The sequence below is a fragment of the Chelmon rostratus genome, chromosome 14 (genome assembly GCF_017976325.1).
Source record: "Chelmon rostratus isolate fCheRos1 chromosome 14, fCheRos1.pri, whole genome shotgun sequence".
NCBI lineage: Eukaryota > Metazoa > Chordata > Actinopteri > Chaetodontiformes > Chaetodontidae > Chelmon > Chelmon rostratus.
The window spans coordinates 22,280,546-22,301,237 of record NC_055671.1 but is presented as its reverse complement, the minus strand read 5'-3'; the positions used below and the strand labels follow the sequence as shown (position 1 = coordinate 22,301,237).

Below are 20,692 nucleotides of genomic sequence, written 5' to 3'. Positions count from 1 at the left end.
GGGAGAAGAGGAGAGGGAGAGGAGAGAGAGAGGAGATGGGAGGAGAGGAGAGGAGAGGAGAGGAGAGGTGAGGAGAGGCATTTGAAGCTACAGTGAAGTTTGGCTTCTACAAAGTGGTCACTAGTTTAATAAAAACGGTAAACCTCTGTGTTTGTCAGTCCTTCAGCATCAAAGAATGAAATGCTTACTGTATTTCTAGACTGGAGCAACGATGGAGGCACTGGGGGCTTTTCAACAGCTGCAATATTGATTTTTATAGTATATAAATATTCAAAAATGAGCATATTTGCTTTCTACAAGTGTTGTATTAAAACAGCCAGCAGTCAGGAAATAAATCCTTAAACTAAGCCTTGGACACATTTCTAATATTAATACTGAGTCATATTTTAATTTTATCAGGCTATAAGGAATTACACCCACTTCAAGTAGAAAAAAAGTCTATTTTGATCTGAAGATTTGTACATTAAAGCAAATGTCATTAATAGATGTATGGGGTATGATGTGAATGTGAATGAGTTCTGTCCATATAAAATGTTTTATTCATGAAAATCTTTGCATAAACTAAGTGTCTTAAAGAATGGAGGCCTCAGTATGGAACACAGTAAGTGTTCCTACTTCAGAAGGTGAAATAAACTGATTTGTTCCACACATGAGAACGTACAGGTGTGGCCAGTCTCTACATTCACTTAGTACCTGAAGCCAGTTTCTTCAATGCATTTTTACACTTAAACTGGGTCTTTAAATCTCCTTAGCTTTCAGAGACCTTACTCCTCGTCAGGGCGGAACAGGCAGCAGTCTACTGTACTGTACTGTTCTGAGTGAAAAGAAATAAAGAAGCAGGGCGCAGTGGGGAATAAGCAAATATAGAGACTCCCAATAAAAGCCACCTGACCCCCGCCTTGAATCTGATGATCCTCGACTCACAAAGATCCCCAGCTGACACCGTCAGAGCTCCACTCTGCTCCTCTGTTCTTTGCGTTTTCTTACTCTTCACTGAAAAACGCAGCACATATTTAGCATGTTTCCCACTTTGAGCACACTTGTGATGATATCATGAGAAGGTAAAAGACTCCACAATCCACCAGAGGCTTTCCTGAACCCAAAGGAAAAAAGTTTTGTGCTTAAATAAAACACAAAGTCAGCTAGAGCAGAGCAGACCAAGTATACAGACAAATATAAATCATCAGGTATCATTTGAGTCAAATATGAATAGCTGTATTAATTATAATTTTAAAAAGGAGAGGAGAGGCTGTTCCTGAAACAGCGAGGCTATAATTACACAACATCGAAACAGCGTACTAATTAGCACCTCAGAAAATATAACTGCGCTCTGAAAAAGCATTTCATCAATTGTTTATCGTTCTCATGTCGGCTGTGAGGTACCGAAACAAAGAAGCATCAATTAATGTAGCAGGGCATCGGTGTTTCTGCAGGCTAGCATGCTGCCATGGAGCACAGAGGTTGTTCAGCAGCATCAAGAAAAGTGGCTGAGAGGGCTGAATGTGTACCTCACATTCCCCAGAACAACGATTTGCTGTTTTCCTGACCTTGAAATGTGATTTGACAGCTGTGTGTTATTTTGGTGCCCAGCGTAGAGCTCACAGGTGGGAGGGGAGGCGCAGACAGGTGGGAGGTTCATTCAAATGAGGCAGCACAGAGCGAGGTGCTGGTATGTCGGTGAATGAGCTGAGAACAACCTCAGCTGCCACTCTCATGATTTTGAAGAGCAGACAAAATAAATTGGAGAAAATACGCAAAATAAAGCAATAATGCTTCAGTTAGGGCCGAATATTTAATCGAAAATGATTGGAATCGCAATATGGCCAAGCTGCAATCAGCACCAAGCCTATTTGGTGTAATGCAGATGATAGTATGCAGAACGTTAGCTGTAACATCTATTGATGAGGAGCTGTTCACTCGAATGGCATCTGCCAATAAACCCAGAAGAGGAAGAGGAAGAAGGATCAAGGTGAGAGGGATGGAGTACCTGCCAAAAAGGCTAAAAGTCACAAATCAAGTATCTCAGCGAATGGGAGGAGGTTCACCCGTAGCAACATCGGAAAGTCACAGATTTAGTGCATCACACGGAGAAAAAAGCAACAAATTTGCCAGCCAGAAACATGCTCCACCCATGACTGTATTTACACCACCTCTGCCATCATCACCTTCTCTTACCACTCGTCCCACTTACCTGTAGCCTCTCCAAGTCACAGTAACTGAAGCGTAATGTGTAAGTGATGTGTACATATCCTTCAAGCAAAACATATTTAAACTAAGTGCTGAATCTATCTGCTCTTCTGTGTTTCCTTTTCTATAATTCAGGGTTGTTCACAGCACTTCACTTTCTCACAGGTATCTGATTCTGACCACTCACCTGCAGTGACTTCATGTCGAAACTAGTTAGTTTAAAGCAAGTGGTGATTTTAGGATTCACTGTGTGCGTAGCCTTGTCTAAATGTAAGTGGTATGTGGACAGTGGTTCAGTCCAGGGTAGGACGTGAGCTGACAGGTATGACTTCAATGCAAATAAAAATGATTTAAATTAACTTTCCTACCAGTTAGTCCATTCTGGATAAAACAAACCTTCAGTCAGCATTTATTAAATCAATGAATATGAGTGATTCTGTAAACTTATTGGTGTTATTAGTATTCTTACTGCTGCTTTATGAACAGTTTCTCCTGCAGCTCATTAAACCCCAGCAGCCATCTGAACGCAGGACAGATACGTTGATAAATCTGCAGCCTCCGAGTGCCGTGCCATCACACGGCTGACCTGTGTCTTTGATTAAATCACGCAAATGACACAGGCTGCTACAAAACAACCGCTCAGACCTCTACACACACTAGACTGGCTGAATATAACTCAATATTCTGCCTGTTTATGAGAAAGACAGATTACAGGGGCTCATTAATCCTGTTTTTTTTTCATTTCAGCAATGCTGCTGTGTCACATTTAAATATACAAAGAGACCATTTGCAATGTGAAATACAGTTGAAATATGACTGAAAATCATACTTGCAAACTATTCTTTGCTTATTTCTATTATTTTATTTATTAAATGTCGTTCTGCTCTGCACTGCCCAGAAAACATGATTTCCTCGAGAGGCTTATTTGCTCAGCTACTATCATTGTCTTGCATCACTGTGATTGGCTCAGCTGTTTCAGAAGGATGAGACCAGTGATGTGACTGGCTGAGAGTGTAGTTATTAAATCGGCACGCTCTCCAGTCCATGTTCCACCTCAACTGGCCCTTTTGCACTTTGAACTGCTGCACATGCATGAGCCGAAATAGCAGTCTGTGTGCCTCATGTAAAACAGGGCCCTGTGTGTCCATCTGCAGCTGCAACACCGAGCAGAAAGGTCACGAACAACTGACATGCACATGCACATACTACGCTTCTGAATGTCCAAGAAAAATACTTCTTCTTCTTTTTCTGTCTATCTCTGCATATATTTTAGTGCATTATTTAACATCTAAAGAAGTGGAAAAGTGACCAGGAAATTCTGCTTCTCACAGTGGCTGTGAAGCAGCCTTAATGATGGATATCTTGTTCTCTCCTCCACTCAGACCCCGGCGATAATATTGCACTTGTCCTCCGATTTATTATGTAAGGGTTCAAAACTGTGCATTAACTCCAGAGTTCAAACTGATTAAGCCGCCTGTGTGAGAAGACCAATCCAGTCCAGAAAGTAGATTTTTCTCTCGCTAACCTCGCTGACATTAGCAGGGTCACACAATGGCCTCTTCATCACCATCTGCTCAGAGGATACTGCAGGCATTAGCTCCAAACACGATAATAATAGGATTTATATGTCGCCTGTGTGGAAGCTGGAGGCTTTGCACTAAAAAAAATATTCACAAAAATGTTTTAACACTAGATTTATTTATTTTTAACAAATCTAGAAAAGTTTAAAAAGAAAAATCATATGTTTTTTACAAAGTTAACAAGTTCTAGCAACTGTGTGAGGACGTGATGCTCATTACACACCAGAAAACACGAGGATGAAAAAGGTGACAGAAGAGGAAACTTAGCTATTCCAAGATCTTTACCACAACTGGGACAAAATAATTGAAGTTTGTCCAGAGGGAGGCACCACACAAAAGACAGCAGTCACAAAGTGGCTATTTTAGGGCATCTCAGCACCTGGTTCCATTCCCTTACTGTTGGAAATGTGTACGTCACCTTATGGACCATTCTTATGTAACAATGGTCAATAATGAACTTCCATGAAATAAGAAGCCAGCAGAGTGACCAGTAATTAAAAACAAAGCAATGTTTTCCCTGATACAGCAGCAGAACTAAAGGTTACAGGCACACGCATACCCACACACACTGCAGTAATGAGGTGAGCGTTGGACTGGGCCACTGAGATACATTCCTGAAACACTGACTCATGAGTGTGTGTGTGTGTGTGTGTGTTCTCCATCTGCCTGACAAAAGCAGGAATGTCTTGAGATCACATTTGGGCCTCTGCAGAAGATGGCTGATGCTTTTGTTTCTGAACGGTTTATTATTTGTGCAACAGTGACAAACACTTGCAAACAAATGACTCAGTGGTTTGTGTGTCAGAGCAGTTGTGTGTGTGTGTGTGTGTGTGTGTGTGTGTGTGTGTGACGGGGGAAGAAAGTGCTACACTCCTCTAAAAGTCTCAGTTATTACTAACAAGCCGGTACTGACGGCAGCTGCGCTCATGCGTCTGTGTGAATGTGTGCGGGTGAACGGTGGCAGGTGTGTGTTCTGATCAGCGATGAGCGTGTGTCCTCTCTGTACCTTTGTCGCTGAAGTCGTCGACCAGGATGACCTCTGCTATGAGCTGTGGAGGAGAGCGGTTGAGCACGCTGTGAACGGTCCTCAGCAGCGACGACCAGCCCTCGTTATGGAAGGGGATGATGATGCTGGTGTTGGGCAGCTTCTCTGCATACAGCTTCTGCTTACAGCTGCACGGAAACACATGAAACCAAATGCAGAAGTGAGAGACGGAAGTAGACCAGTGTGTGTGTCATCTCTGCTAAATAATACCCATATTTTTAGCCACGCTAGCGGTGTGGCTCCAGGGACGGCCAATCTGACGTTTAGTACACACCTTGTTACTCCCTGACAGAATTTGACGATTACGTTTTTTTTTTAATCGAGCGCCACCAACAGATAACTTTGTATTTCACTCCTCAAGCCAAGATAGCTCCAGCATGACCCAATTACCATCAAGCCCCAGCTGTATTTACATGTATTTATATAGTCTTGGTGGCTTTAAGAGCTCTTTACTTTAACAGCACATTCATTCAAACAGAAAAATGAATGAGCGGAAATGTGCATGAGTAAAGACCGCTTACTGATCCTCACTGTTTGTCTGGAGAACTTTTTTTTTTTTTTTTGTTCTATATTATCCAACTTGACTATTCAAATTGTATTTTCCTCCAAATACACATTTTACTGGAGTGAGTTTGTTCCAGTGTCTGAATCATCTTCATTCATGACATTTAAGACCTGCAGTCTCCAGTATACGAAGGTTAAAGGTAGATTTAGATGCATGTTGATGTCATGATAGCAGTTTGAAGCTAATTAAAGTCAGTCATTTACTTGGACTTTTGAATATCAAACAGTGAATGAATATATATATATATACATATGTGCACATTAGCATGTGATGTCATGTAGCAGCATCTACCAAACTTTCAAGCAGCCTTCAGCTACTTTCCATAGAAAACAGTTGGCAACACTGCTTTGTACTGTCTGACATATCTGGTGTTTGCTAGCATAGTAGACATATGTACATATACTGTGTGGCATTTAGAAGCACCTAAGGAAGAATACAGTTAATATGCCGCATTATGCTACATTTGCACATATTGCACAGTCCTGGCAAACTATGCATAGTTCATAGTGGAGGGGGGTTATAGTGTCACAACATTGTGTATTTGAGTGCATGTGTGCATGGATACATGTACATGGGGATGTGCGTGGGTGTGTGTGTGAGAGGTCACCGGCTACGATGTGTTTTGGGAGTCAGAGGATGAGTGAGGGGGCTTGGATGGGTTGTTGATGAGAGCGATGGAAGCTTCCTGAGGACGCAGTGCGATGGGTCTGCCACTATCCCACTGGCCCGCTGTCCGGCCCTGGCATCGTGCACAACACTCACGGGCACTTGATCCTGTCCTGTGAGCCACTTGGCTATCATTCCAGTCTGTGTTTGGTGTGGGCACGTGATGTGGGGTACCACACAGTAATGGAGGAGGTGAGGACACTGTCGAAGGTAGCTCTGCAGGCTGTTTGTGTTAACATCCAATTATTGTTTACATGCACGTTTATACGTAGCTTACGCTTAAGCTTCTATTCTTTTGCATTCACCAGTGTATGGAGCAAGGAGTTAGTTCAGCCATGATGAAGTTTACTTTTGACGCATTGCATTTGAGGCCACTTTCTTGGTTTTGGCTGTAGTCTTCTCCATAATAATGGCCAGTATGGCTCATGTGTGGTATTTAATTCCGCTCGGATTTCTCAGAAAATAAGTTCTGTTGGCCGTTACAGCAGTGAAATTACTGTCTGTGTTTCATTTAGATTTTCAAATGCTAATGAGGAAGAAAATCTTCCTCAGCCAGTGAGAGAACCCTTTTTGTCAGTGTGCTGCAGCCCCACCTGAACAATGTGTTGCTCTTTTAATAAGGTGTAATGAAGCATACCACCTGCTGGCTTGCCCTTCCATTCCCTTCCTCTTTTCTCTCTCTGTCTCTCTCGCTCGGAAGAGTCGGAGAAGAATCTGTAGAGACAGTAATTATCTCTGAGTCTCTCAGGCCTGTCTGGTTGCCTGAAACTTCCTCTCTCTCTCCGTCTGTCTCTCTCTCTCTTGTCATTCAGCCAGTGAGTCAGAGTGAAATGAACGAATGAATGAACGCTGCTGGGACGTCTGGGCCCCCTGAGGACCGATGTGGCACCTGGCTGTCAGACGCCTGTCACTCTGCTGTCGCTTTGACCGACCAAACAGACACACCTGTTCTCCTCCACCATTCAGTGCACCACGAGCCCCCCTGTCTGTCCCGTGCCAAGCGCATGGGTCTCGGTATGGTGGCTCGTTGCTGGTTCCTTGGAGGTCAAGATCCCTGACAAGTACTTTCTGTGGTTTGGTGAGAGGATTTCAGTGTTGGACACATTAATCCTTTGCCTGTCAAGTCGGACTTTAACCGCCTTCCATTGGTCTGTGCATGATTGAGTCGAGAGCTGGTTTTCAATTCAAACCCACTGCACAAGTGCTTAATAAATAAGCTGCAAATGTTTGCTCCCCATAGAGCTGAGTCTGCTCATCAAGGACTGTTATTAGAGAGAATAGCAATGGTTGCGTCCCACAAAACACGCCCCACACTGCTACACAAATAAAATCACAAAGATTGTAATTGTTATCTATTGACTGCTTTTAATTGTGGCAACAGCAGCTGCACCTTTTGTGGGGGATTCAAATATTATTATATATTATGAATATTATTATCTGTTGGAACAGTGGTGCACTTTCAGCATATTCAAAATGATTTGTTGATGCAATCATGATCAAAACACCACTAAATAGTGGTGTAAATGATCCAAAATCATCTGAAAATGTATCCATGTTTCTTTCCACGTACAGCAGCTCGACTTCTAAAGGCACCCGATCATCAGCTGCTCGGGTAAATTTTAAGCGTTATGATTGGATATTTCTCTTTTCTGTGCTCTTCTGGATTCTCTCAACATTATGCACAAATTATTTTTGTCACATATGTATTTGTAAGAACGTGCTGAAGCGTTTGTTGCAATATTGGTTGGACTTTATGGCTGATGTATAATTTAGATACGAGGGGCATAATGTGAGCGAGCATGAGGAGACCTTGAGAGAGAAAACATTTAAAAACTGCTCTCCACATGAAAGAGACGGCAGGGTCAAAAAAAGGCTCTTGTCAGGTAGAGGGAAAGCGCTGAAGGCTGATCTGTGATGAATTGGGTCAGCAGGTCTGAAGCTGTTGAGTAGATGATATTTATAGTGTTGCTGGTGCGTTTATTTTCAGTATTTTGTTCTTTAATGAGTCAGAGGAGGGCTGGAAGAAACCCAGCAGTCTGTACTGTAGCCACAGGTCCACATGGCTCATCGTTAGCATCTGTTCTCTCACAATTTATTCTGCTGCATGTTGAGCTTCACGTATACCTCCTAAATGTCTCAAGTCTACTACTAAAAGGGCAGCTGTGACTTCCTGGTTGGGACATTTATCTATACATCGAATTTTAGACTTATATTGTTAGACTCAATCCTACAAAAGATGTGGCACAATTCAGCCGGAGTCTAAACTGCATTTTGTCAGCATGTTAACTCGCTAACATTTATCATATTAGCACACTTGTAAATTGGACCATGCTGACATTACTCCATCCATCCACAGCTTTTCTGCGGCTTATCTGGGTTGTGTTGGCAGCAGGTTAAGCCGGGTAGCCCAGTCACATCTTCCAGCTCATCCTGGGGGGACCTTTAAGTGTTTCCAGGCCAGATGAGATATATATCCCTACAGTGTGCTCTGGGTCTGCCCTGGGGTCTCCTCCCAGATGGGTATTCCTTTCACAGGGAAACATCCAGGAGGCATCCTGATAAGATGCCTGATCCACTTCAACTGACTTCCCTCCATAAGAAAGAGCAGTCCCAAAGGCTGAGCCCAACTACCCTGCAAAAAATGATTTTACCCACTTGTATTTGTTGTGTTATTTTTTTCTGTTTCTAACCAAAGCTCGTGACCACAGTTGAGGAATCAAACTTAAATTGACCGGTAAATAAAGACCTGAGCTTGAATGTGAGGCTCCCTCTTCACTGCAACAAGTATAGTTGAGTAGAACACCTTTATGACCTCTAAAACACCGATAAAAAGAGTTTACTGTTTGCTGTGGTAGGCAAGTGGAAATTTAACCTGTTGGTGAAAAGTCAGGGGATCACCAAAATCATTATGGGGAACACCCTTAAAGCCACTTTGCTCAGAGCATAATATGCCAACAATTGCTCAGGTGAGATGTCCCCAGAGGGTGAATCCTAATGTTTTGGTCACCCTCTGGTGCCATCAAATCAAGGTTTCTCTACACAAGAAACATCAAAATGTAATGGGCTTCTTGCTATGAAAACTACTTAGCACATTCACATGCAGCAGAGGGCGAGCGCTTTCCATTAGCTAGTCCATGATCTTCCTGCAAATGCAAACCTTGAGGCCAGAATGTCAACATCGCACACAGGATATCTCAGTTCTTCACACCTTGTGCACAGAGGGGGACATCAATGACGCTGATAATTGCTGTCAGGGACACAGTTTAGAAGTACATACGTAGGTGTTGTGTGGTGTGCAATCAGCTTCTGTCAGTGTAAAGCTACGTCTCTCTTGTGAATAGACTGGGCAGCTTGATAATTGGAGCAATTGTTCTGAGCAGTGCTGGTTGTAATGAGTTGGGACAGATCCAGCATGGAAAAGTAAAGGTGTGAACAATGCTGGAAGTTGGATTTGGTGCCGCCATCCCACAAAACACAACGGTTCTTATTTTCAGGTGATACATGAATATTATATACAATTTATGCCAATAGATCCTTATAAATCCCACACACTGGATCTCTGAACGCATTTTTACAGGTCTGAAAACAAGTTGTTTAAATGCACAGGTTTACTAATCAAACATTTACACTGTGTGACAATGTAAGATCTGCCTTGTCCTGAGATTTCAGCAGTTCTAAGGTCAGGTCCACGTCATGTCCAAGTTTAAAGATTAAAAGAGAATTGTAAAGGAGCTTGTTTGGCAATTTAAAAATCAATCAAAATCATTTCTGTCTCACATCCAAATTCAAAAGTCTAAAGCTGTCTGTTCCGTCTGTCCTTAAAAACAGATTCCCCTGGTCAGTCCTGCACTCAAGGTGGCCTCACGTCCAATAGTCAACCTTACTTTGTGGGAAAACAACCATCTGCCACGAAGGCCTGGGAGTCTGCCGGTTTTCAATCCGACCAAGGAGTGCACCAGGTGATTCATTTTTCTTCTCCGGTTGATGGAGTGCCAATCTGTGAAATAACCTGCTGCAGTCTTTGGCTGGAATGAAAACCTGCAGACTCTCTTGGCCCTCTGTGGCCTGTTCCTGTCCCTATTCAGATGGAACTGCTCACACAAACACAGGTGATTTATTTTTTTGTAGAAAATGGTAGTTTTGCCCGAGGTTACTGGGCACTTTACTGGAAATGTTAAAAGGAAGCGTTTTCTGTCAGGTCACTACTGCACAGTTCATAAAAATGACCGGCTGACGGAGATGGGATGAAAATCACCAACACGGTCTAAATTTCTGTCCTAAAATCGAATTATATAAAGAGATATGACAAATCGACTGCAGTGACAGAGTTATGATTGAAAACAGACGGTTTTTGCAGATAAATTGTGATCAGTCTGTCAGTATGTATAGCATCTATTGCATCATGATATTTGTATCATACTGTCAGTTATAAACACACAATATTGTCCATATAAAGCCATTAATTAGTCAAGATTTCTCCAAAAATGCAAATGCATCTGAAGAAGACCTTTGTAGTTTACCGCAGTACATAAGTGCAGCTTTGATGCTGTACATACATGCACTTTGGCTCCTGATAGATTTGAAGTTCAAACAGGCCACACAGCTTATCTCGCTCTGCCTCCATTGTGTCCCTCCCTGGACACACACACACACACACACACACACACACACACACACACACACACACACACACACACACACACACACACACACACACACACACACACAGGACTCACTTTGGATGGCGGATGTCGGGGACGGAGCGGTTGAGGGAGATCCGGTCGCTGACATAAATGTTGAAGCCGTTCTCCCGGTAGGCCTGGTCGACCCGGTCAGCGTCCGTCAGGGGGAACGGCTTCCCCTGTTCACCATTACCTGCATCAAACACACAAAGATTTCAGGACACAGTGCAAGACCTCCGAGCGTCAGTTCCACCACACTGTACCTCCTCTGCAGACTCACACATTGTACAGCAGGCAAAACTTTCTCACTTTCATAAGGACAAGATAATGAGCAAAATCATGGTTTAAACAACTTTTTCTGGCAAAGTAATATAAGTAATGTGCCTCAAGATTGTTAAAGTCCTCACAGAAAACCGGGTGAGGAGGTTTTTTTGGTCTTGAGAGTGAACGCAGATCATGCACCGAGCAAAAATCCCATCATATACCGAACCAACCATCAGCGCTATTAATCCATCAAAGCTTTTTTAGGCTTTTTTTTTTTTTACAGGAAGAAGATTTGAGACTTTTTAAAGACCTTTAAAACCAAACTAAATGAAAAACAGGGCCAGTTTCATCAAATTATTCATTGCTGTTTATAGCTCACATGAATTCCTCTCCAGAACAGATCAGACCAGAATTTAGTACAATTTACTTCTTAAATATAAAAAGCACATCATATTAAGACAGAACTTGAAGACTGTTTGTTCCCCCATGGGACAGTGATAGCCAATTACTGCACCTGTGAATCCAATTTATTTATCCAATCCGATTTAAACAAAGCAAAAGTCTGTCAAAATGGGTCAAGAACACAACACAAAGTCCAGTTGAAACTAAAGTAAAAAAAAAAAAATAATTAAATAAAATATTTATTTACAAGCCTGATCTGAAGCAAGAGCAAGAAACCTTGAAGAACCTGATGAAACATGATGAAATAAATATGAATTCTAATGGCTGAACTGCTTAAGATAATTCCATATTTTTACAGCTCCACATTGTGCAGATTTGTTACAGGAGAATCATGGACCTGCAAAAGCTCAGAGAACAAAAACAACCCTCATCCTTCACAGACATACATGTTTCATTAAGCAGAAATGATTAACTCTCCCTCCTAAAGGAAAAAACGCGTGGAAAACAACTTTTAGCTTTGAACGGCTCATTTCAGGGACAAACCCATTTTGACTCATTTACTAATTTATCTGTTTGTATAGAAGCTGATTTCCCTGAACAGAAAATAAAAGTGAGTTGATTATTATTGTAGCAGATTAACTGTATTTATAACAGCAGAAACTGGATTCAAAGCACATTTACAGTGTATATACACACTGCTGCTGCAGAGGCGGAGAGCAATAAGACCCAGAGAAGGAAACGGATGGTGTGTGTTAAAGAGCAGTTATTCTGGATATATGCGGCTCTTTCTTGTGCACGTCTGAACATTGTGTACATGATGAATATATCATGCTGCTCTTATCTACATTTGACAGAATATCTATGAAGAGGGACTAGGAGGAGTATTGAACCTACCAGATCGAGATGAATCTCTTTTGATTGCTTCATAGTCATGCCAGTCTCTCCTCCGCACGCCATCGCGTCCCACCTGAGCATCCTTCCCCACTCGGTTGATCCCCTGTAGACACACACAAGCATGCAGAAAAGAAGTCGTGAAAGGTGTGTTGCAGCCATTCAGCTACACACTGCATACACAGTTCATCACATTTATGTCCGTCACATGCACCAAAGGTTTGATTCCCATGGAGCAATTTTTTAGATCACCTGGGTGTACCATTGAAGAAAATTAGCAGATACCTGAAACTTCACCATCACGTTCACCCTGCTGCATTTATCTTGTTATTTTGCAGACAGATATAACAGAGCACGCAGGGATCATTTTCAAAAGCATCTTTGCTGGTGCTTTCAAGGACCACCGCGCATGTGAGACTTGAAAGTCAGCTGCGAAACACAGCCAATTCATGAGCTGTTTTATGACAACATTAAACTTAAGGTGAAACAATTAGCAGACATTGTGACAAGGCTCATCTAAATTTGGCAATTCCTCAAAACTCTCATATGTAACAGCACCAAAAGGAAGGGTTTTCTTAAAACAGCCCCCGCCTGTTATTGCATTATCACATAACAATAACTGATAAAATTTGATCGACTGGTAACCGATATTTATTATGGCTGGAAAACCTTAATGTGAATTCTCGATTTCGATAGATGTCCATCCAAATAATACTTTAGAAGTGATGATGACTTATCTCATAAATCTACCTGCAAAAACTGCAGGCTGACCGAAGGGCTGGATGGTCTACAGTATTTGCACAATCATGTAATACGGATATACCGAATGTCATGTGCCAGATGTGTTCGACTTCCCCACCAGCCCACAACCTCCCACCCCAAAGCTGCAAAGGTGTGACCGCCTGAAATTAATTCAAAAACATGTAGCAAAAGCTGAGAAATGGTCAGCCATGATGTCAAATATGCAAATCTGCTGTTAATGAGTTCACATGTGCAAAACCACAGGTGTGCACCTTTAGGAACTGCTACACAGTTATACAACAGTGCAGCACACACAATAAGGCATTTTTTTCCAGTACTCTCTCAGTATCAGTGTCAGCGTAGAGATTTCTCCAGAGCATCAGACTCTCACTATCCAACAGCGTTCTGCTGAGAGTTTATCCACAGAAAGTGTGCTCTTCTATTTCATGCTCGACGACCCTGTGAGGAGAATATCAATGCTGTGACGCACGACTCCGCGGAGGCCTTATATACACAACCACACGCATACAGACAGATACACTGCAGCTCGGCATACAGAGGCAGAGGCTGTTTCTTCTTCCACTTAGTCATTCTACACACTGAGTGACTTTCAGTGACTCTGCATCATGAATTACAGGATCACAGCACAATGGAGAAATAATTAGCTCGATGGGAGGAGGCAATTAGTGAAACACTTTAAGTACAAATGGCACAACTGACTGAATGAAATACTGTGAATTATTAATCAGACTCCTGGCTTTGAGGAATATGACATTGAATAACAAAGTAATGTACAGTATAGACACACAGAGAGAGATTTGGTTTGAGGGGAGTTGGTATGTTTGGGAGTTTTTTTTGTGCTGTTGTACTTCAGTCTTTTTGAGGGAGAAGTTTTAGACCCTGGCAGCTGGAAAATGATGTTAAGACTTGGTTTTAGGGTTATGATTTGAGTTAAGTTTAGGTAAAGGTCAGCTTTTAACTAAAACTATGAAAGATGAAGTTGGCTAAGTCTTATTAAAGGTGAATTTATAGCTCTGCGTTAAAGGTTATGGTGGAGCTTCAATGCTTATTGCCAAAGCTGCAATAGATCATTGGCCATGGCAGCTACAGATGTACTTTGTAAAGATGGTAAAAACTGATTGGTCAACTTGGCTGCTTTGGTATCTGTCTATGTACTGTATTTTGAAACAGCCAATCAAATCATGACAAAGCAACAACATCAGTGTTCATGGCCACACTGAGTGAGACAGCAACAACCCACTCTGAACAACAACCTACATTAGCTTTCCTGCTGGAGTCTCCTTCTTATCTGCAGCAACTCCACTTAAACACACACCTTGCCCTGTACCTTAGCTTGTTGAACAAGTGACCAAAAAAAAGCTCACTGGGGAAAAGTGCACTGCTGACATTAGTTTGCGCACAAGACAGCTAATTACCTGCTCAGCTGCAGCGCATTAAAACAGCATGTAAGCATACCTGCAAACTTCAGTGCGCCTGTTAGATGCTGGTTCTTACTCTTCAGTACCACTGACATCCTGCTGTTTGCTCATGACGACAGCACCTTTCTGTTTCCTTTGTCTTTCCTTCCCAACAGTCTAAGGATGAGGTCGCACATGTGTGAATGCAGGTGTATAAGCATCATGTGAACTTAACCCCTTGATGCCTGAATTTATTCAGAATTATATTAAAAAATGAATTCTTTGTGTTTTTGCTTTCAAATTGATCCTAAATTAAGAGAAGTTTGTTAATTTTTCTGTAGCACATACAATAGATATAAATTTAGGTAAGTTCACCAACTAGAATAGGGTTCAAACAAACAGTACATGTCCACTTTTTTCAATGCTTAAATGCAGTAAAAACATCTTTTTATGTATTTAAAATTAAATTATTTCATCAAAACAGCCACAAAATTGGCTAACAACCATCACATTGTAACAACAATTAGAACAGGGGTTCTTTCACTTTGACCGGTCCGACGAGAAACCAGTGCTTGCAAAAGGTTCCTCGGTGTGTGTTGAATATGCACAAACCGGCATTAGAGGAATGCATGCGCCATTCGGCTGCAATGTGGATTAAAGCGGTATGATGCGAATTTGCAACAATCAGCGTTAAAGGGTTAATCAAGCACAGACAGCGACACAGCACTTCCCCCCAACATTACTTACTGTGGGAAGTAGGTATCTTTGGGGGAAAAAAAAGATGTCAAATGAATGTAATGTTGAAAGACAGTGAGACTATACCATCTGGTGAGAAACTGCCACTGCTGACATTACACGTGGCTGATTTTATCTTCCATTTTTGCTGCTTAATACATTTCTAAAAAGCAGACCCCACCACCCCACACGTGGATAAATCCAGTCCGCCGCACATACATGACGGTTTGCATAGACACACTGCACCTGCTTAACATTTTAACAACAATCTGAATTTAATTAAAAGTAAAATTTGCGTTCTCAGACTTAATATCGTCATAACCTGAAATGGAATTCACTCAGCAGGTATATTTAAGGGTATTTTTGCATCAAGCCCAGTTTAGGGACAAATTTACTAATCCAAATTTTAGGGTTTATTTTAAATTCTCATTGTCTTTAAACAAAAGCACCATTCCTTTATTTCCTTAGCATCATTCCTCTATGCAGTAACTGACTGTCTGGGTCAAGCTGACACACAGAAAACCTGGAAAACGTATATCAGCCCGTTTGTGTGATAATATAACTTATTATTCCATCTCCTGCCTGGCCTCAGCTTAGGCACAGGGATGTCGTATAAGAGCCGAATATAAAAATCCATTCAGCTCCCCCTGCTCCTTCTTCCACTCTTGTTTTATTCTTCTTCTCCCCTTTTCTTCACCTCCCTCCTTCACCCCCTCTACCACTCTTGTTCGGCTCTTTCTGTCACAGGCAGACACCCTCAGTGTGTCATACAAGGAACTGACAAGCAGCAAGAGTCCGTCTGTGCAAATTTATACTAAAAAGAAGCAAGATTGTGCCGCCCCATTTCCTCCTGATTAAAATTTCAGTGCACGTCGCCATGATATTCCTCTGGGGCTTTTCTTGCTGCTCAACAAGACCTTGAAAAACAAGACAAGGAGAGAGGAAAACTTTTCAGCTAATGTGTGCACATGTTTAGTTTTGTGGAAGCAGAACGTGGGCGGGTGAAAGTAATTGAGACAGACAGTAAAAGACGATGAGTATGAAAAAGACGGAATAATCTCGAGGAGCAGATGGGAGATGCGCTCACGTGTGTGTCATGAAAGTGGGGTATGAAAAGTAAAAGGACTCCGTGATGGAAGGTCTTCAATTCACGGCACACTATGCCGTAATAGCCACTTGAGCGTGCACAAATTTGAGATGTTCTCTGGCTGAAAGACGGCAATAAATGCTCAATACAAACTCATCTTACCAGCAAGCGCTGCTGTTTTGATATTCACTTAGTCGGGCTAAAGGGAATGCCATTTGTTTTGCAGGTATTTGGCAAAACACCAAAGAATTGGACAAGTTGAAATTCTGACCTGTTGACGGCACTAGAAGACAAGTCAGGGATTATCAAAGCTGTTGCTATCCATCTTGTGGGAGAAATGAATATCTGTTCCAAATTTCATTGCAATCCAGCCAATAGTTATCAAGATATTCAGTGTGGACCATAGTGATGGACCGAAGAACAAACAGAGCGACATTGCTATTCCTAGCATGGCTGAAACAAGTACACCAAAGGCTCATCTTTTTCTTAACAAGACTAAAGGGCCATGCACACCTCTTGTAAAAAACATAAACCGGGACTGGCCTAGTCTCATGCTTGGAAAGCAGATCCCTGTGGCGCATGTGCACCACTTATACGCTCCTCTCACACCTGGTAGAGCCCCTTTCATTGACTTTGTAAGCGGTCTGCATATGTTGCATGTTCAGTGTTGCCAAGCCATAAGCCTGCAGCCTTGTTAACAGCTCTGTGAGACACAATGATGTTTTGAGCCAAATGTTAATATCGGCATGCCAAGATGCTGCTTATGACAATGCTAACATGCTGATGTTAAGTAGGTGTAATGTTCACCATATGTGTGATGTTCACCATCTTAGTTTAGCGTGTTAGCGTGTTGACATGTGCTAATTAGATGAGAGGCTGGCAAAGCAAGTCTTTTCCATCACGGTCCGTGCTGCTGGAACGATCTGCCGACATGAAACTTGAGACCCTTGTCTCTCTAAGCAATTTTAAACTGAGAACAATGGAAGTGGTCAGTGTTAGCTGCAGTTGTTTTAACAAACACATGCCTAATTTAATGCTGCTTTGTATACTGCAGAGCATTGTGGTACCTAAAAGGTGCCTGCAAAGGTACCATCGCAGCGAGCACACCGACAGTAAGAAAACATGGGCCCATGTTAGTCCATCCACAAGTTTTAGCAGCGCTCGTGGGCCTGCACCAAAACAACAAGCGGTTGTGTCCTCTTTTGCAGCCTCTGCCATATAAAAAGCGATCAAAAAGGAGAAAGGCCATGACAAGCACTTTCTTACTTGGTGGTGGGGTCCCACTATGCAGTGAGAGCACCAGTGCTGGAGCAGGAGAAGGCAACGGCAAAGGAGTCTGTCCACAAGGCTCCAAATCCACTTGCTGACTTCACTAATAGGCTTTCTAGTGAAACATACAAGGGTGTGTCTCACCTGAAACCTGCGCTGCAGCTCTACAAGGAGGAGGTCTTGATGCCAGAAGCTTATGACTCATAGCTCACAGAGACCATCAAAGCTACTGTCATCAGCTGTCTGAATGAGAAATACGATGATGCTGCCACTGATGACCTCCTGAACATGGCATCCCTTGTTGATCTTCAATTCAAGACCCACTACATCAAAGATGACAAGGCTGAGGCCATGAAATCCAGAGCTGTAGCTCAGATGCTGGATAAATGTCAGCGCACGTCGCAAGCTACTCTCACATTCAGATCTACTGCACCCGGGGAGGCAGAGGAGATGCTGCAGCTACAGCAGACGAAATGCAGAAGAAGACACTGGGCAGCTTTTTAAAAGAGTCCTACTCTGCTGCTCCTTCCGGTCTTACAGACTGGGAGACTACTGAAACTGAGCAGCTGCCTGCTAGTTCCTGATGCAGACAGCAAGACCAGCCCCCTGGCATAGTGGAAAATCAAATCAACAACATACATCCTGGCAAAGCAATACCTGTGTATTCTTGCTACCAGCTCACCCTCAGAGCCTGCTTTTAGGACTTGTGGCAATTCTGTGTCCTTGAAATCCAGACACTGTGGACAGACTAGTCTTTCTGGCAAAAAACCCAAAACAAAGCAAACAAAAATATCTCTCTCTATATATAGAGAGTATAATGGCTTTGCAAAAGATGTGCAGAAGCTAAAAGATGTAGCATAATGACTAGTTTATAGTGTTTAAATCTTGCACTTTTAATTCATATTTGTTTCTCTAAAAACATTTGAGAGATGTAAAACCAGTACATTAAAAATATTTCTTTTTTAACTTTATGTTATCGTACAGTGGTGCTTAAATGTGCAAATGTGGGCCTTTGTGACCCACTTGTTGACAATCATAATTGCAAAAAAAGTTGGGATGCCGTCTAAAACACCAATAAAACACAATGTGATAATGTGATATTTCTATTAAAAAAAGTCCAAAGACATATCGATTTTTTTACCTCATCATCTTCATTGACTTTTGCAAATGTACAATACAAAAATCCACACAATAACATGCACAATTACGGAAATGCAATGCAGGAAGCATTCACAAGACGATCCCACTTCTGTCTCTGCGGGCTCATGAGAATGCGCATTCACAGCCACACGCCAGCCCAGATGAGGCATTGAAACCGAGCTGAAAATAAGGCAGCAGCAAACACAGTCATCGGTTTCCCTGCTGTACTACACAGCAGAGTATTGCCTTCCTCTTCTCTGCTAATCACCATCATCAGAAAGCCGAGGCTCCGTGCTGCCACAAACTCATTCCACTCTGGGCACTTTTCCGCTCTATTAATATTCAAAGCACAGCACAAACACACTGATAGGACACTGGAGGAGCGATACCATGATCCACACAGGCTGTGTTGTCTCAATCCAACATGCTCTCATTATCTGACGGGCCCCAAATTGTCTTAAAAGTGACACGACACAACAGAAATGTAGCTGTTAAGCTCTTATCCTGCTAACAGTACAGATGCAGCAAGACAAAGATGGGAGGATGTGAGGATGTGAGCGGAGAGGACGGGGGTGTAACTCACGTCACCTGGCGGTGTGATCCCTCATTAAATTTAATGTAGCCTTTTAGTGGTCTATTTAACTGATGACAAAAGGCCACATGTCAGTCAGTGTTTGCACACAGATTCACAAAAACAGACTGAGAGTGTCGCTTAACAAAGGTGTGGCTGTATTTGCACAAGACAGGGAGACAAGCACACGGCCAAATCTAGCTAAAATAAGATATTAGCTGTGTCCAAATTCAGGAGCTATCTCCTTCAAAGGGTGCATCCTGCTAAGGTGAGCGTGCACCGGGTCTACAGCGTGTTCACCATAGCACCACACTGCAAGCTTCCACTGATCAGAACTAGTTTGTACGAAGCCAATAAACTGTGTTCATAGCTGTGAACGTTGCACTTGGTTGTTCCCATGAAAAGTAACACAAATAGTTTGGGTCAAAAAATTAAAAAAAGAAGAGTTCAATCCCTGGTTCTCTTACCTTCACATAGTTAGCCAATCGCGGCGTAAAGTGGATGTGAATGTTGGATGATTGGATTACAGAAACATACATACATGGTCAGACAATGCCCCCCAAACGGGACGTTGGAAAGGTGTGGGGGAAGGGGGTTTCTAAGGCTATCCCACCAGCCAAGAAGCACTTCTGATACAGTAAACTGGCACCTTTAGCAATGTAGAGACCATAACTGATGGTGCATACAGGTAGTCCGTTTCCTTTGATAAAATGCAACAGCTAGCTTCCCCGAAATAACCAACGAAGTGGTAAATGCTCTGGGCACAGTCTGCCTAAGTTAAAAGTATGAGCAGAAGTTTTCCAACTGGAAGGTGCGCCCCCCAGAGGTTGTTCAGGAGAACTGTATGAGGGGTGTGGAACAAGACATGAAGCAAAGGTACTGCATGAGGTGAAAGGGACAAGTACGTCAAAACTTATTCCTTCTCAGAGTCAAATCTGAACGCGTCTAGATTCAGCGAGGCTTACACCTCATGGGGATATATTATGTCTGTTGTCCTTCGCAAATAAATCCTCTTAGAAATCACAGACAAACGCTCCTTATAGCTTCAGAACTTGCCTGACAATCACCACATTTTTAAGTTTTCTTCAGTATCAAATGAATCCAGAGACATGGATACATCACAAGCAGAAACTGCTAATAGCTAATTCTGCATACTTTTAATGCTGCCAAAATGTAAAGAAAAACTGATGTGATGTGCTAAAAATGTGGTCAAGTTGTAGCCCACATAAACCGATAGGGCAACATGGAGGATAGGGAGTAATGACGGCATTGTGGGGCGCCACAGTGTCAGACTAAGAGAACTTCTGGTTTAACCCATGATTAGGCCTGTTTCAGCAATAAGAGTTACTTTAACTGCAAACATGTGGCAATAGCAACAAGTAAAGTTGCTATCCTTACCTGCACTTGAATATGCTGTTTATCACAAATTGATGTAGGACAGTGGTGAAA

At 42.3% G+C, this 20,692-nt stretch overlaps 1 protein-coding gene across 1 annotated transcript in view; it reads right to left on the bottom strand.

Moving 5' to 3' along the window:
- LOC121617266 (polypeptide N-acetylgalactosaminyltransferase 10-like) overlaps positions 1-20,692 on the bottom strand; it is a 93,011-nt gene that overhangs the window by 51,169 nt on the left and 21,150 nt on the right. The window contains exons 2-4 of the mRNA XM_041952384.1: positions 12,286-12,388; positions 10,780-10,918; positions 4,774-4,940 (exon numbers count right to left, since the gene is read on the bottom strand). Of these exons, the coding sequence (XP_041808318.1) occupies positions 4,774-4,940; positions 10,780-10,918; positions 12,286-12,388 (409 nt within the window). The remainder of the gene's footprint in view (positions 1-4,773; positions 4,941-10,779; positions 10,919-12,285; positions 12,389-20,692) is intronic.